General features: G+C 38.0%; 2 protein-coding genes across 2 annotated transcripts in view; one reads left to right on the top strand and one right to left on the bottom strand.

Moving 5' to 3' along the window:
* BRIP1 (BRCA1 interacting DNA helicase 1) overlaps window positions 1-16,332 on the top strand; it is a gene marked incomplete at both ends in the record, with an annotated part of 196,385 nt that overhangs the window by 30,466 nt on the left and 149,587 nt on the right.
* On the bottom strand, window positions 14,783-15,001 carry LOC309975206 (LYR motif-containing protein 4-like; the record flags this gene model as incomplete). Its single annotated transcript, XM_082860177.1, has 1 exon — window positions 14,783-15,001. One exon carries the CDS (start codon window positions 14,999-15,001, stop codon window positions 14,783-14,785), a length of 219 nt encoding a protein of 72 aa, XP_082716303.1.

Below are 16,332 nucleotides of genomic sequence, written 5' to 3'. Positions count from 1 at the left end.
TTCCCTGACCAGGGGTTGAACCTGTGCCCCCTGCACTGGAAGTGTGGAGTCTTAACCACTGGACCGCCAGGGAAGTCCCCCCTTCTATTCCTAGTTTGCTGAAAGTTTTTTAATGAATGAATGTTGAATTTTGTATTTTAAATTTTATTGCATCCATTAGTAGGATCATATGGTTTTACTCCTATATCCTGTGGATATGTTGAATTACATTTGTTTGGTTTTTGGATGATGACCCAACCTCACATTCAGTTGAAAGCTGGAATAAAACCCACTTGGTCATGGTTCAGTACCCTTTTTATATATTGCTAAATTTGATTTGCCAAGTTTTGTTAAGGATTTCTTGCATCTCTGCTAATAAGATATTGGTCTTTAGTGTTTTGTGTGTGTGTGTTATCTTTGTCTGGTTTTGATATGAGGGTAATGCTGACCTTATGAATTGGAAGTATTGGTATTCTTAAATTTTTGATAGAATTCACCAATGAAGCCATCTGGGCCTTGCATCTTATTTTTGGAAAGGGTTTCACTTACACATTTAATTTCTTTAATAAATATAGGACTATTCAGATTTTCTGCTGCTCCTTGAGTTGGTTTTGGTAATTATATCTTTCAAGAAATTTGTCCGTTTCAGTCAAGTTTTTTAATTTATTGGCATAATATTCAAAATATTCTCTTTTTTAAAAAAAAACTGTAGGATCTATAGTGATATGCCCTCTTCATTTCTGATACTCAGAATTCACATTTTTTTCTCTTTATTTTTTGATCAGTCTAGGTAGAGATGTATACATTTTATTATCTTTAAAAAACGGTTTTGTTTTTATTGATTTTTCTTTAATTTTTCCATTTTCTATTTCATTGATTTCTACTTCTGTCTTTATGTCCTTCATTTTACTTTTTTTAGATTTAATTTACTCTTTTTCTAATTTCTTGAGGTTGAAGCTTATTAGATAATTGATTTTGGTCCTTCCCCCCGCCAAAACAACCATCGAAAGCTATACATTTCCTTCTGCTTTACGCGCATCACAGATTTTGATATTATGTTACTTTTTATATCATTCCTTTTGATTTCTTTTCTGACCCAAGATTTATTTACAATAAATAAACACTAAATAGTTTAGTTTTTTCCCCAGATATGTTTCTCTTATTGATTTGTGATTTGTGTGGTTAGAGAACATATTTTATATGATTCCAATTCCTTTCAATTTAATAATCAGTGAAAGCTCTGAATTCTTAGGAAAAATGTGTATTCATTTATAGACTACTACTCTGTTATTTGGTGTAGTAGTCTATAAATGTCAGTTGGCTCAAGTTGGCTGATTATGTTGTTCATGTCTTCTATAACCTTACTGATTTTTTTGGTCTACTTGTAAAGTAGAGAAGAGTGCTAAAGGCCCTATAATTGTGGATTTGTTTCTTTCAGTTCTATGAATTTTCGCTTCCTGGAATTTAAGCTCTGATATTAATTGTATAAACATTTAAGATTATGTCTTCTTGATGAATTAACCCATCTGTCATTAGGAAATGTCTTTGTTCTGAAATCTATTTTGCCTAATTAATCAAATCAGTCTAGCTTTCTTACGATTAGTGTTTGAGTAGTGTATCTTTTTTCATCCTTTTAACTTATCTGTGTCTTTACATTTAAAACGGGTTTCTTGTACATCGTTCAATCTTCTTCTTTTTTTTTTTTTGCGTTATGCGGGCCTCTCACTGCTGTGGCCTCTCCCGCTGCAGAGCACAGACTCCGGACGCGCAGGCTCAGCGGCCATGGCTCACGGGCCCAGCCACTCCGCGGCATGTGGGATCCTCCCAGACCGGGGCACGAACCTGTGTCCCCTGCATTGGCAGGCGGACTCTCAACCACTGCGCCACCAGGGAAGCCCCTAATCTTCCTTTTTTATCCACTCTGACAAACCCTGCCTTTTAATTGGAGTATTTACACCCTATACGTGTAATATAATAATCAGTATGGTTGCTGTATATTTTCAGTGTGTCTCAGTTGTTCCTTATTTGCCTTAAAATTTTTTTTGGCCTTCTTTAGGATCAATTGAACATGTTTTAGGATTACATCTTTTCTCCACCATTTTCTTCTTAGTATAACTCTTAGCTTATTTGTTTTGGGGTTTCTCTGAGATTTACAATTTCTGTCTTAAATTTATCACGTACTTTCAAATATTTTACTTCACATACAGCAGGGGTCCCCAACCCCCACAGCCTGTTAGGAACCGGGCTGCACAGCAGGAGGTGAGTGGTGAGCAAGTGAACGAAGCTTCATCTGCCACTCCCCATCACTCGCATTACCACCTGATCATCCCTCTCATTGCTTGCATTACCGCCTGAACCATTGCTCGCATTACCGCATTACCCCCTCAATCCGTGGAAAAATTGTCTTCTACGAAACTGGTCCCTAGTGCCAAACAGGTTGGGAACTGCTGACATACAGTGTATAAAAACTTTCTCCCACTATACTTTCATTTCCACTTTCTCATATGTAATTATTTTTTATTGGACTGTAATTGGTTTACAATGTTGTGTTAGTTTCTGCTGTATATTGAAGTGAATCAGCAATATGTTTACATATATCCCCTCCCGCTTGGACCCCCCCCCCTACGAATCTAGGTCATCACAGAGCACCGAACTGAGTTCCCTGTGCTATATAGCAGGTTCCCACTAGCTATTTATTTTACACATTTAGTAAAATACTGTATTTATGTCAAACCTAATCTCCCAATTCATCCCACCCTCCCCTTCCCACCCTGTGTCCACGCGTTTGTACTCTACGCCAGCGTCTCTACTCTTGCCCTGGAGATAGGTTCATCTGTACCATTTTTCTAGATTCCATATATATGTGTTAATATATGGTATTTGTTTTTCTCTTTCTGACTTACTTCACTCTGTATGACAGACTCTAGGTCCATCCACATCTCTACAAATGACCCAATTTCATTTCTTCTTATGGCTGAGTAATATATATTATGTATATGTACCATGTCTTCTTTATCCATTCATTTGTCAATGGATATTTAGATTGTTTCCACGTCCTGGCTATTGTAAATAGTGCTGCAATGAACATTGAGGTACATATGACTTTTTGAATTATGGTTTTCTCAGGGTATATGCCCAGTAGTGGGATTGCTGGGTCATATGGTAGTTCTGTTTTTAGTTTTTCAATGAACGTCCGTACTGTTCTCCACAGTGGCTATATCAATTTACATTCCCATCAACAGTGATAGAGGGTTCCCTTTTCTCCACACCCTCTCCAGCATTTATTGTTTGTAGATTTTTTGATAATGGCCATTCTGACCAGTGTGAGGTGATACCTCATTGTAGTTTTGGTTTGCATTTTTCTAATAAATAGTGGTGTTGAGCATCTTTTTCATGTGCCTTTTGGCCATCAGTATGTTTTCTTTGTAGAAATGTCTATTTAGGTATTCTGCCTATTTTTTGATTGGGTTGTTTGTTTTTTTGATATTGAGCTGCATGAGCTGCTGGTATATTTTGGACATTAATCCTTTGTCCGTTGCTTCATTTGCAAATATTTTCTCCCATTCTGAGGGTTGTCTTTTCATCTTGTTTATGGTTTCCTTTGCTGTGCAAAAGCTTTTAAGTTTCATAGGTTTCATTTGCTTTTTTTTTCCCCCCCAATCCGTAGGCCTCTCGCTGTTGTGGCCTTTCCCATTGCAGAGCACAGGCTCCGGACACGCAGGCCCAGCGGCCATGGCCCACAGGCCCAGCCGCTCCGCGGCATGTGGGATCCTCCCGGACCAGGGCACGAACCCGTGTCCCCTGCATCAGCAGGCGGACTCTCAACCACTGTGCCACTGGGGAAGCCCTCATTTGCTTATTTTTGATTTTATTTTCATTACTATAGGAAGTGGGTCAAAAAAGATCTTGCGGGGCTTCCCTGGTGGCGCAGTGGTTGAGAGTCCGCCTGCCGATGCAGGGGACATGGGTTCATGACCCGGTCTGGGAAGATCCCACATGCTGCAGAGTGGCTGGGCCCGTGAGCCATGGCCGCTGAGCCTGCGCGTCCGGAGCCTGTGCTCTGCAACGGGAGAGACCACAACAGTGAGAGGCCCACGTACCGCAAAAAAAAAAAGATCTTGCTGTGATTTATGTCATAGGGTGTTCTTCCTCTGTTTCCCGCTAAGAGTTTTATAGTGTCCAATCTTACATTTAGGTCTTTAATCCATTTTGAGTTTATTTTTGTGTATGGTGTTAGGTAATGTTCTAATTTTATTCTTTTACATGTAGCTGTCCAGTTTTCCCAGCACCCCTTATTGAAGAGGGTGTCTTTTCTCCATTGTATATTCTTGCCTCCTTTGTCATAGATTAGGTTACCATAGGTGCGTGGGTTTATCTCTGGGCTTTCTATCTTGTACCATTCATCTATATTTCTGTTTTTGTGCCAGTACCATACTGTCTTGATTACTGTAGCTTTGTAGTATAATCTGAAGTTGGGTAGCCTGATTGCTCCAACTCCATTTTCTTTCACAAGATTCGCTTTGGCTATTCGGAGTCTTTTGTGTTTCCATACAAATTATAAAATTTTTTGTTCTAATTCTGTGAAAAATGCCACTGGTAATTTGATAGAGATTGCATTGAATCTGTCGATTGCTTTGGGTAGTACAGTCAATTTCACAATATTGATTCTTCCAATCCAAGAACATGTGTATCTTTCCATATGTTTTTGTCATCTTTGATTTCTTTCATCAGTGTCTTATAATTTTCTCAGAACAGGTCTTTTGCCTCCTTAGGTAGGTTTATTCCTAGGTATTTTATTCTTTTTGTTGCAATCGTAAATAGGATTGTTTCCTTAATTTCTCTTTTTGATCTTTTGTTGTTAGTGTATAGGAATGCAAGAGATTTCTGTGCATTAACTTGGTATCCCTCAACTTTACTAAATTCATTGATTAGCTCCAGTAGTGGCATCTTGAGGATTTTCTATGTATAGTATCGTATCATCTGCAAACAGTGACAGTTTTACTTCTTTTCCAATTTGGATTCCTTTTATTTCTTTTTCTTCTCTGATTACCATGGCTAGGACTTCCAAAACTGTTGAATAATAGTGGCGACAGTGGAAGTCCTTGTCTTGTTCCTGATCTTAGAGAAAATGCTTTCAGTTTTTCACCATTGAGAATGATGTTTGCTGTGGGTTTTTCGAATATGGCCTTTATTATGTTGAGGTAGGTTCCCTCTGTGCCCACTTTCTGGAGAGTTTTTATCATAAATGGGCGTTGATTTTGTCAAAAGCTTTTTCTGCATCTATTGAGATATATAGTTTTTTTTCTTCAATTTGTTAATATGGTGTATCACATTGATTGATTTGCATTTATTGAAGAATCCTTGCATTCCTGGGATAAACCCCGGTTGATCATGGTGTTATGTTATGATCCTTTTAATACGTTGTTGGATTCAGTTTGCTAGTGTTTTGTTGAGCATTTTTATGTCTGTGTTCATCAGTGATATTGCTGTGTAGTTTTCTTTTTTTGTGATATCTTTGTCTGGTTTTGGTGTCAGGGTGATGGTGGCCTCGTAGAACGAGTTTGAGAGTGTTCTGCCCTCTGCTATTTTTTGGAAGAGTTTGAGAAGGATAGGTGTTAGGTCTTCTCTAAATGTTTGATAGAATTCACCTGTGAAGCCATCTGGTCCTGGACTTTTGTTTGTTGGAAGATTTTTAATTACAGTTTCAATTTAATTATTTGTGATTTGTCTGTTTATATTTTCTAATTCTTCCTGGTGCAGTCTTGGAAGGTTGTACCTTTCCAAGAATTTGTCCATTTCTTCCAGGTTGTCCATTTCATTGTCATATAGTTGCTTGTAATAGTCTCTTATAATCCTTTGTATTTCTGCAGTGTCAGTTGTAATTTCTCCTTTTTCATTTCCAATTTTATTGATTGAGACGTCTCCCTTTTTTTCTTGATGAGTCTGGCTAAAAGTTTATCAATTTTGTTTATCTTCTCAAAGAGTCAACTTTTAATTTTATGTACCTTTGCTATTGTTTTCTTCATTTCTATTTCATTTATTTCTGCTCTGATCTTTATGGTTTCTTTCCTTCTACTAACTTTGGGTTTTTTTTGTTCTTCTTTCTGTAGTTGCTTTAGGTGTAAGGTTAGATTGTTTATTTGAGATTTTTCTTGTTTCTTGAGGTGAGATTGAATTGCTATAAACTTTCCTCTTAGAACTGCTTTTGCTGCATCCCATAGGTTTTGGGTCTTCATGTTTTTGTTGTCATTTGTTTCTAGGTATTATTTATTTCCTTTCGATTTCTTCAGTGATCTCTTGGTTATTTAGCAGCGCACTGTTTAGCCTCCATGTGTTTGTGTTTTTTCCAGTTTTTTTCCTGTGATTGATTTCTAATCTCATAGCGTTGTGGTCAGAAAAGATGCTTGATACGATTTCAGTTTTCTTAAAATTTCCAAGGCTTGATCTGTGACCCAAGATGTGATCTATCTGGAGAATGTTCTGTGGGCACTTGAGAAGGAAGTGTATTCTGCTTTTGGGTGGAATGTCCTATAAATATCAATTAAATCTATCTGGACTGTTGTGTCATTTAAAGCTTGTGTTTCCTTATTTATTTTCTGTCTGGATGACTTGTCCATTGGTGTAAGTGGAGTGTTAAAGTCCCTCACTATTATTGTGTTATTGTCAATATCCCCTTTTATGGGAAAATATAGATTTCCCTGTTAGCATTTGCCTTATGTATTGAGATGCTCCTATGTTGGGTGCATAAATATTTATAATTGTTATATTTTCTTCTTGGATTGATCATTATGTAGTGCCTTTCCTTATCTCTTTTAACAGTCTTTATTTTAAAGTCTATTTTATCTGATATGAATATTGCTACTCTAGCTTTCTTGTGATTTCCATTTGCTTGGAATATCTTTTTACATCCCCTCACGTTTTGTCTTTATGTATCCCTAGGTCTGAAGTGGGTCTCTTGTAAGACAGCATATATATGAGTCTTGTTTTTGTATCCTTTCAGCCAGTCTGTGTCTTTTGGTTGGACATTTAATCCATTTACTTTCAAGGTAATTATCGATATGTATGTTCCTATTACCATTTTCTTAATTGTTTTGGGTTTGTTTTTGTGGGTCTTTTTCCTCTCTTGTGTTTCCCTCCTAGAGAAGTTCCTTTAGCATTTGTTGTAAAGCTGGTTTGGGAGTGCTGAATTCTCTTAGCTTTTGCTTGTTTGTGAAGGTTTTGATTTCTCTGTTGAATCTGAATGAGATCCTTGCTGGGTAGAGTAATCTTGGTTGTAGGCGTTTCCCTTTCATCACTTTAAATATGTCCTGCCAGTTCCTTCTGGCCTGCAGAGTTTCTGCTGAAAAATCAGCTGATAACCTTATGGGGATTCCCTTGTATGTTATTTGTTGCTTTTCCCTTGCTGCTTTTGATATTTTTTTAAATTTCTGTTTAAATTTTGTTCATTTGTAAATTATGTGTCTTGGTATGTTTCTTGTTGGGTTTATCCCGTAGGGACTCTCTGCACTTCCTGGACTTGGTTGGCTGTTTCCTTTCCCATGTTAGGGAAGTTTTCAACCATAATCTCTTCATATATTTTCTCAGACCCTTTTTCTTTTTCTTCTTCTTCTTCTGGGACCCCTGTGATTCAAATGTTGGTGCGTTTAATGTTGTCCCAGAGATCTCTGAAACTGTCCTCTATTCTTTTCATTCTTTTTTCTTTATTTTGCTCCTTGGCAGTTATTTCCACCATTCTATCTTCCAGCTCACTTATTCGTTCTTCAGCCTCCGTTTTTCTGCTATTGATTTCTTGTAGTGTATTATTCATTTTAGTTATTGTGGTGTTCATCACTCTTTGTTCTTTAGTTCTTATAGGTCTTTGTTAAACATTTCTTGTATTTTCTCCGTCCTTGCCTCCATTCTGTGTCTGAGATTTTGGATTATTTTTACTAACATTACTCTGAATTCTTTTTCAGGTAGGTTGCCTATTTCCTTTCATTTATTTGGTCCTGTAGGTTTTTACCTGGCCCCTTCGTCTGTAACGTATTCTTTTGTTCTCTGTTTTTTTTGATGAGTGGGCCTGTGTTCCTGTCTTACTGATTGTTTGACCTGAGGCATCCAGCACTGGAATTTTTAGGCTGTTGGGTAGAGCCGGGTCTTTGTGCCGAGATGAGGATCTCCAGGAGACCTCACTCTGATGAATATTCCCTGAGGTCTGAGGTTCTCTTTTAGTCCAGCAGTTTGGACTTGGCACTCCCACCACAGGAACTGAGACCTCACCTCTTACCTGGGAACCAAGATCCCGCCAGCCACATCGTGACAAAAGAAAAAAAAAAGCAGTGCAATAACAAAGAATAAAAAATAAAATAATATTAGAGAAATAGAAAATATATTAGAAAAAATAAAAATATAAGTGAAACAAAAACAACAGGGTTAAACAGAACCACAACAGCAAAAAGAAAAGAGGGGGGAACAAACCAAAATGAGCAGAAAAATAACAAAGAATAAGAGATAAAATAAAATTAGAAAAATAAAAAAATTATTAGAAAAAATAAAAGTATAAGTGAAACAACAACAACAACAAGGTAAAACAGAACCACAACCACAAAAAGAAAAAGAAAAAGAAATGCAAAAAGAAAAAAATGCCTGTAAAGCCCTTGGCTGTGGTGGATGGAGTCTAGGTGGGGCAGGGTCTAGCCTCAGATAAGGCCCTGGGTGGGGGTGCGGAGATAGGACTTAGGCCCAGTGTGGCTGGACGGGGCCTCAAGAGGGCAGAGGATCAAGTCTGGGACCTTAGTAGGCTCCTGGGGGCTCGAGTGGGTGGGGGAAATGCTTGCCTATTCTCTTCCGGTCCTCTAATCCCCTGAGGGTCTCTCCCTGTCCCCACTGATCCCCTCATTGTGAGTGGGCCCCTCCTGAGCGTGGGAACCCGTCCCCTCCTGCAGTCACCCCTCAGGGGTGCCAGTCCCATCCCACCTCCAGTTCTCCTCTCCCCTTGTCCTACTCAGTTGCTCGGGGGTTCTTCCTGTCCCCTTAGGTGTCCATGGTCCCCCACCAGTGCCTGGTAGGTGCCCTAGTTGTGGGGAGATGCAAACTCTGTGTCCTCTTACTCTGCCATATTGACTCTGCCCTGGTAATTTTTGTTATATACTTTTGTATGTATTGTGAACCATAGAGTATTTTTTTATTATTTTTTCTCTTAAATCATCAGTTATTTTTTTAATTACGAATTTTTTTTTTTTTTTTTTTTTGCGGTACACGGGCCTCTCACTGTTGTGGCCTCTCCCGTTGCGGAGTACAGGCTCCGGACACACAGGCTCAGCGGCCGTGGCTCATGGGCCCAGCCGCTCCGCAGCATGTGGGATCTTCCCGGACCAGGGCACAAACCCGTGTCCCCTGCATTGGCAGGCAGACTCTCAACCACTACGCCACCAGGGAAGCCCAATTACGAATTTTTAATTGAGACTCTATAAAGCAGTTTAAGGATCACTGTAAAATTGAAGGGAGGGTACACAGGTTTTCCATATATGCCCTTCCCCAGCCACCTCATTATCAACATCCCCCACCAGAATGATACATTTCTTACGACTGATGAACCTACATTGAGAGGTCATAATCACCCAATGTCCATAGTTTACATTACCATTCACTCTGGGTGCTGTACATTGAATGGGTTTGGGCAAATGTATAATAACATGTATCTACCATTATATCGTACAGAGTATTTTCACTGCCCGAAAAATCCTTTGTGTTCTGCCTATTCATCCCTTCCCTCTCTCCCTGCAAACCACTGTCAATTGCTGATCTTATTACTCTCTCCATAGTTTTGCCTTTTCCAGAATGGCATATATAGTTGGAATCATACAGTATGTAGCCCTTCAGACTACAGCCCTTCAGTATGTAGTAATATTTAAGATTCCTCCTTGTCTTTTTATGGCTTAATAGCTCATATACTTTTAGTGCTAAGTACTATTCCATTGTCTGGATGTACCACAGTTTATTTATCCATTCACCTACTGAAGGACACAGTGATTGCTTCCAAGTTTTGGCAGTTATGAATAGAGCTGCTCTCATCATTTGTGTGCAGGTTTTGTGTGGGCATATGTTTTCACCTCCTATGGGTAAATACTAAGGAGCATGACTGCTTGATCATATGGTAAGAGTAGGTTTAGTTTTGTAAGAGACTGCCAAACTTTCTTTCGAAGTGTCTGTACTACTTTGCATTCCACTGGCAATGAATGAATTCCTTTTGTTCCAGATCTCCACATTCTTGTCAGCATTTGCTGTTGTCATTTTTCCTGATTTTAGCCATTCTAATAAGTGTGTGGTAGTATCTCGTTTAACATGCATTAGTCTAATGACATATGATGTTGAGCATCTTTTCATATGCTTATTTGCTACATTTTAAAATAATTAATCAATTATTTAATATTTTGGACTGCATTGGGTCCTCGTTGCTGTGCACAGGCTTTCTCTAGTTACAGTGAGCAGGCGCTACTCTTTGTTGCGGTGAGAAGGCTTCTCATTGCGGTGGCTTCTCTTGTTGTGGAGCACGGGCTCTAGGCACGCGGGCTCAGTAGTTGTGGCTCGTGGGTTCTAGAGCACAGGCTCAGTAGTTGTGGCACACAGGCTTAGTTGCTCCGTGGCCTGTGGGATCTTCCCAGACCAGGGCTCAAACCTGTGTCCCCTGCATTGGCAGGCAGATTCTTAACCACTGCACCACCAGGGAAGCCCCTATTTGCTACATTTTTGTCTTCTTTGGTGAGGTGTCTAAGGTCTTTGGCCCATTTTTAAATTGGGTTGTTTGTTTTCTTGTTAAGTTTTAAGAGTGCTTTTTTGTATATTTTGGTTAATTCCTTTATCAGATGTGTCTTTTGCAAGTATTCTTTTCCCAGGCTGAGGTTTGCCTTCTCATTCTCTTGACCTTGTCTTTCACAGAGCAGAAGTTTTTAATTTTAATGAAATCTAGATTATTAATTATTTCTTTCACAGATGGTACCTGTGGTGTTATATCTAAAAAGTCAGCACCATACCCAAGGTCATCTAGGTTTTTGCCTTTGTTCTTTTCTAGGAGTTTCATACTTTAGTGTTTTACATTTAGGTCTGGGTTCACTTTGAGTTTATTTATGTGTAGGTTGTGAGATGTGGATCTAGGTTCATTCTTTTTGCATGTGGATGTCCAGTGGTTCCAGTGCCATTTGTTGAAGACGCTGTCTTTGCTCCAGTGTTTTGCCTTTGCTCTTTTATCAAAGTTCAGTTAACTATATTTATGTTGGCTTATTTCTGGACTCTCTATTCTGTTCCATCAGTGTATTTGTCAGTTCTTTTGCCTGTCATACTGTCTTGATTATAATAAGTGTTGAAGTTGGATGGCATAGTCCTCCAATTTTGTTCTTCTCCTTCAGTATTGTGTTGGCTATTTTGGATCTTTTACCTTTTCATATACAGTTTAGAATTAGTTTGTCAGTATTCACAAAATTACTTACTGGGATCTTGATTGAGATTGAATTTAATCTATAGATGAAGTTGGGAAGAACTGACATCTTAATGATACTGAGTCTTCCTGTCCATGAACATGGAATGTTTCTGCATTTATTTTGTTTTTCTTTGATTTTGTTCATCAGAATTTTGTAGTTTCCCTCCTATAGATCTTGTACATATTTTGTCAGATTTAGACCTAGGTATTTCATTTTCGGGGGTGCTAATGTAATTGGTATTGTGTTTTTAATTCCAAAATCCACTTGTTCATTGTTAGTATATAGGAAAGTAATTGACCTTTATAAATGAACCTTGTATCCTCGAACCTTGATATAATCACTTATTAGTTTCAGGAGGTTTTTTATTGATACTTCCAAATTTTCTACATAGACGATTGGCAAACAGAGACAGTTTTATATCTTCCTTCTCAATTTTTTTTTTTAAATAAATAAATTTATTTATTTATTTTTGGCTCGTTGGGTCTTTGTTGCTGCGTGCGGGCTTTCTCTAGTCATGGTGAGCGGGGGCTGCTCTTTGTTGCAGTGCGTGGGCTTCTCCCTGTGGTGGCTTCTCTTGTTGCACAGGCTCTAAGCACATGGGCTTCAGTAGTTGTGGCACATGGGCTTCAGTAGTTGTGGCACATGGGCTCAGTAGTTGTGGCTCGCGGGCTATAGAGCACAGGCTCAGTAGTTGTGGAGCATTGGCTTAGTTGCTCTGCAGCATGTGGGATCTTCCTGGACCAGGGCTTGAACCCATGTCCCATGCATTCGAAGGAGGATTCTTATCCACTGAGCCACTAGGGAAGCCCTCTCAATTTGTATACCTATATTTTCTTTTCTTGTCTTATAACATAAGGAAAGACATACAGTTGAAAAGAAATGGTGAGAGGGAATGTCATTGCCTTGTACCTGATCTCAGAAATCTTTTAAGTTTCTCACTATTAAGTATGATGTTAGCTTTAGGGTTTTTTTTGTAGATGTTCTTTCTCAACTTGAGGAAGTGCTCCTCTCTTCCTAGTATACTGAGGGTTTTTATCATGTATGTGTGGATTTTGTCAAATCCTTTTTTGCAGCTATTGATATGATCATGTGATTTTTCTTTCGTAGCCCACCAGTGTGTGATGGATTATATTAATTGATTTTCAAATGTTGAACCAACCTGCATAGCTGGGATAGATCACACTTGGTCATGGTTTATAATTCTTTTTACACACTGTTGGATTAATTTTGTTAATATTATCTTGCTATTATTTGGTTGAGGATTTTTGCATTTGTGTCCATGAGAGATATTGGTGTGTAGCTTTCTTTTAATGTCTTTGCCTGGTTTTGGTATTAGGATAATGCTGGCCTAATAGAATGAGTTGGCAGCATTCCCTCTGCATCTATCTTCTGAAAAAGATTGTAGAGAACTGGTATAGTTTCTTCCTTAAATGTTTGGTAGAATTCACAAGTGAACCTGTCTGGATGTGGTGCTCTCTTTTTGGAAGGTTACTAATTATTGATTTAATTGTTTAATACATCTAGGCCTATTCATATTGTCCATTTCTTCTTGTGTCAGATTTGGCAAATTGTATCTTTCAAGGAATTGGTCTATTTCATTAGATTATCAAATTTGTGGGCATAGAGTTGTTCATAGTATGTTTTTTTAATTATCCTTAGCATCCATAGGCTCTGTAGTGATGTTGCTCTTTCATTTCTGGTATTAGTAATTTTTGTCTTCTCTCTTTTTTTCTTAGTGAGCCTGGCTAGAGACTTACTGATTTTATTGATTTTTTTTCAAAGAAGCAGGTTTTTGGTTTCATTGATTTTTCTCCATTGAGTTTCTGGTTTCAATTTCACTGATTTAAGCTCTAATTATTATTCTTTTCTTCTGCTTAATTTGGATTTAGTTTGCTCTTTCTCTAGTTTTCTAAGGTAGCAGCTTAGATTATTGACTTCAGATCTTTCTTCTTTTCTAATATATGCTTTCAGTGCTATAAATTCTTCTCACAATACTACTTTCACTGGCTACCATGTATTTTGATAAGGTGTGTTTTTATTTTCATTAAGCACAAACTATTTTTAAATTTCTCTTGGGATTTTTTCATTGATCCATGTGTTATTTAGCCATGTGTTGTTTAATCCTCACATATTTTGGGATATTCTAGTTATCTTTCTGTTACTGATTTCTAATTTAATTCGATTGTGGTCTGAGTGCAGACATTGTTATGATTTTTATTTTTTTAAACTTGTTAAAGTATGTTTTATCTCCAGAATGTGGTCTGTCTTGGTAAATGGTCCACGTGAAGTTGGGAAGAATGTGTATTCTACCACTGTTGTATGAAGTAGTCTATAGACTATGAAGTAGTCTATAGACTACTTCAGTTATGTCAGTTATATCCAGTTGATTGGTGATATTGTTGAGTTCAGCTATGTCCTTAGTGATTTTCTGCTTGCTAGGTTTGTCCATTTCTGATAGCAACTCCACCTATGATAGTGGATTTATCTATTTCTCTTGCAGTTCTATTAATTTTTGCTCCATATAGTTTGACACACTGTTGTTAGGCACATACATGTTAAGGATTGGTATTTTTTTCTTGGAGAATTGGCCCCTTTATCATTATGTAATGCCCTTTTTTTTTTTTAATCTCTGATAACTTTCCTTTCTTTGAGGTCTTCTGTGTCTGGAATTAATGTAGGTACTCTGCTTTCTTCTGATTAGTGTTAGCATGGTATATTTTTCTCCCTTCATTTACTTTTAATATATAAGTTTTTTCATCTCTAAAGTGGGTTTCTTTTAGACATCAAATATTTGGGTCTTGTTTTATGATCTTCTCTGACAATTTATCTTTTAATTGGTGTATTTAGACCATTGATGTTCAAAGTGATTATTTATAAGGTTGGATTAATATTTACCATATTTATGACTGTTTTCTATTTTTTGCTTTTGTTCTGTGTTCCTCTTTTTGTTTCCCACTATTTTTATGCATTTTGTAGTTTATTGTCAAGGACCAACAAACAAAATCTGGAAATGCTCTATACAAGTGCTGAGGAGCTACAAAAGAGGGGTGGGGTGGAGGAGACACAATAATACACAACAGTCTTTTGAGGAGCTCCAGCTCTTCATTCTAACACTTGAACCAAGGAGAGACAGCCATTCTTTGTCACTAAGGCTGCAGAAGAATGGAAACCTCATTCAGTTTATCAGTTCTTAGGGCAGATACAGCAAGAGCCTATTTAAAGCTGATGCAAAGGCCACTCGTGGTCTGCTGGGAGCCCCCATGCAAAGCAGAATGGATGCTGAAGGTGGTCCATGGCTGCCGGTGGTGGCTGGTCCCAGCTCCCTAGGTCCTGGGCTTCTCTTGATTCTAACTGACAAGCTTGTCAGTCAAATATAGTTGGCCAATGTGGACCTGTCTATGGATTATCCCAGGGTCTCTTTTGGCTTTATTCATTAGGGCTTGAATTTTTACAGGATCCTTTACATTCTTATTTTCTCTGAAGACATCTCTTATCCTCCTGATGGTGTAAGTTCTGTAGTTGTCGGCACTGAAGTGCTTGCTCTCCCTCAGCATTGCCTGGTACATATCCAGCACTCGTGCGTGGCTGGAGGCTGCAATCTCGGAACGAAAAAAACCCAGACGGTCTTCTTTGCAGAGGTCCCAAGTTCAATGCAACCTGCAGAACTTCTGCCACCGCAGGGAGCACCAGTGGGACGCACGCGTGGGGCTTGGCCCAGGTAGTGGCCCAGGGTCTGGCCCAGGTGGGCTCTGGCCCTGTGCAGTGGCACAGACACTAAATAAGTATTTTATTTGATTCCATTTTCTCTCCTTTCTAGCATAACCATCATATTCCTTCCCTCCCTCCCTCCCTTCCCCTTTTTTACTGGTTGCCCTAGGTTTTGCAATATGTATTTATGGCAAATCCAAATGTGCTTTCCCATAACACTATATCACTTCATGGGTAGTGTGAGTACCTTATAAAAATAACAGTGTAATCTTAATTCCTCACTCCATCCCTTGTATGATTGCTGTCATTTATTTCACGCATATACAGTTGACTCTTGAACGATGCAGGGGTTAGGGGCACCACCCCCCCAGCAGTCAAAAATCTGTGTATAATTTTTGACTCCCCCAAAACTTAAGTACTAGTAGCCTACTGTTGACCAGAAGCCTTACCAATATATAACATAAAGTCAATTAATGCATATTTTGCATGTTATATGTATTCTTACAATAAAGTAAGCTAGAGAGAGGAAAATGTTATTAAGAAAATCATAAGGAAGAGAAAATATATCTACAGTACTGTATCAATACTGTAAGTTTACATCATCTATAAGATGATGAAGCATCTGTCAATACCTACAACAATATTATCTTATATGATACAAAGCACTGTAAATGTTATATGCATTTCTAACACTGGACATCAAAAATGAAAAGATGATGTGAAAAAGAAATGTATATTTATTTAGAGGTATAAAAATTCATACGTTGATAATGAAAAAGCAGCAGTATGTTTACTTTATGGTAACTTAGTGTAATTGATACAGTTGCTTCACAGTAGCCTGACCTATACATGAATGAATGAATCATTTAAAATTGTAAGGTATAAAGTATTACAGTCATATTCACAATATGGTATTGGAAACATTGTTACATTTTTTTAAAAAACACTTACCTGTGATGATATGCTGATGTGCAGTTTCTCCAGTTATGAAACAGAGAGGAATATTATATGGTAATGTAATTCTTTGAAAGTTATAAAATAGTAAGAAAACTAACACATTAATTTTATATTAACTATCACTCACCTTATGCCTATGTAAGGATAGACTAGCATCTATGTATATTTCATGCATTTATGACATACCTTTTTCCTATTTATTTATTTATTTGTATTTCTAAGCTCCATGGTT

The sequence above is a fragment of the Leucopleurus acutus genome (assembly GCF_964270905.1).
Source record: "Leucopleurus acutus genome assembly, chromosome: 19".
Classification (NCBI taxonomy): domain Eukaryota; kingdom Metazoa; phylum Chordata; class Mammalia; order Artiodactyla; family Delphinidae; genus Leucopleurus; species Leucopleurus acutus.
Note: the sequence above shows the minus strand (reverse complement) of the source record. Positions and strands in the feature narration are given on the sequence as shown.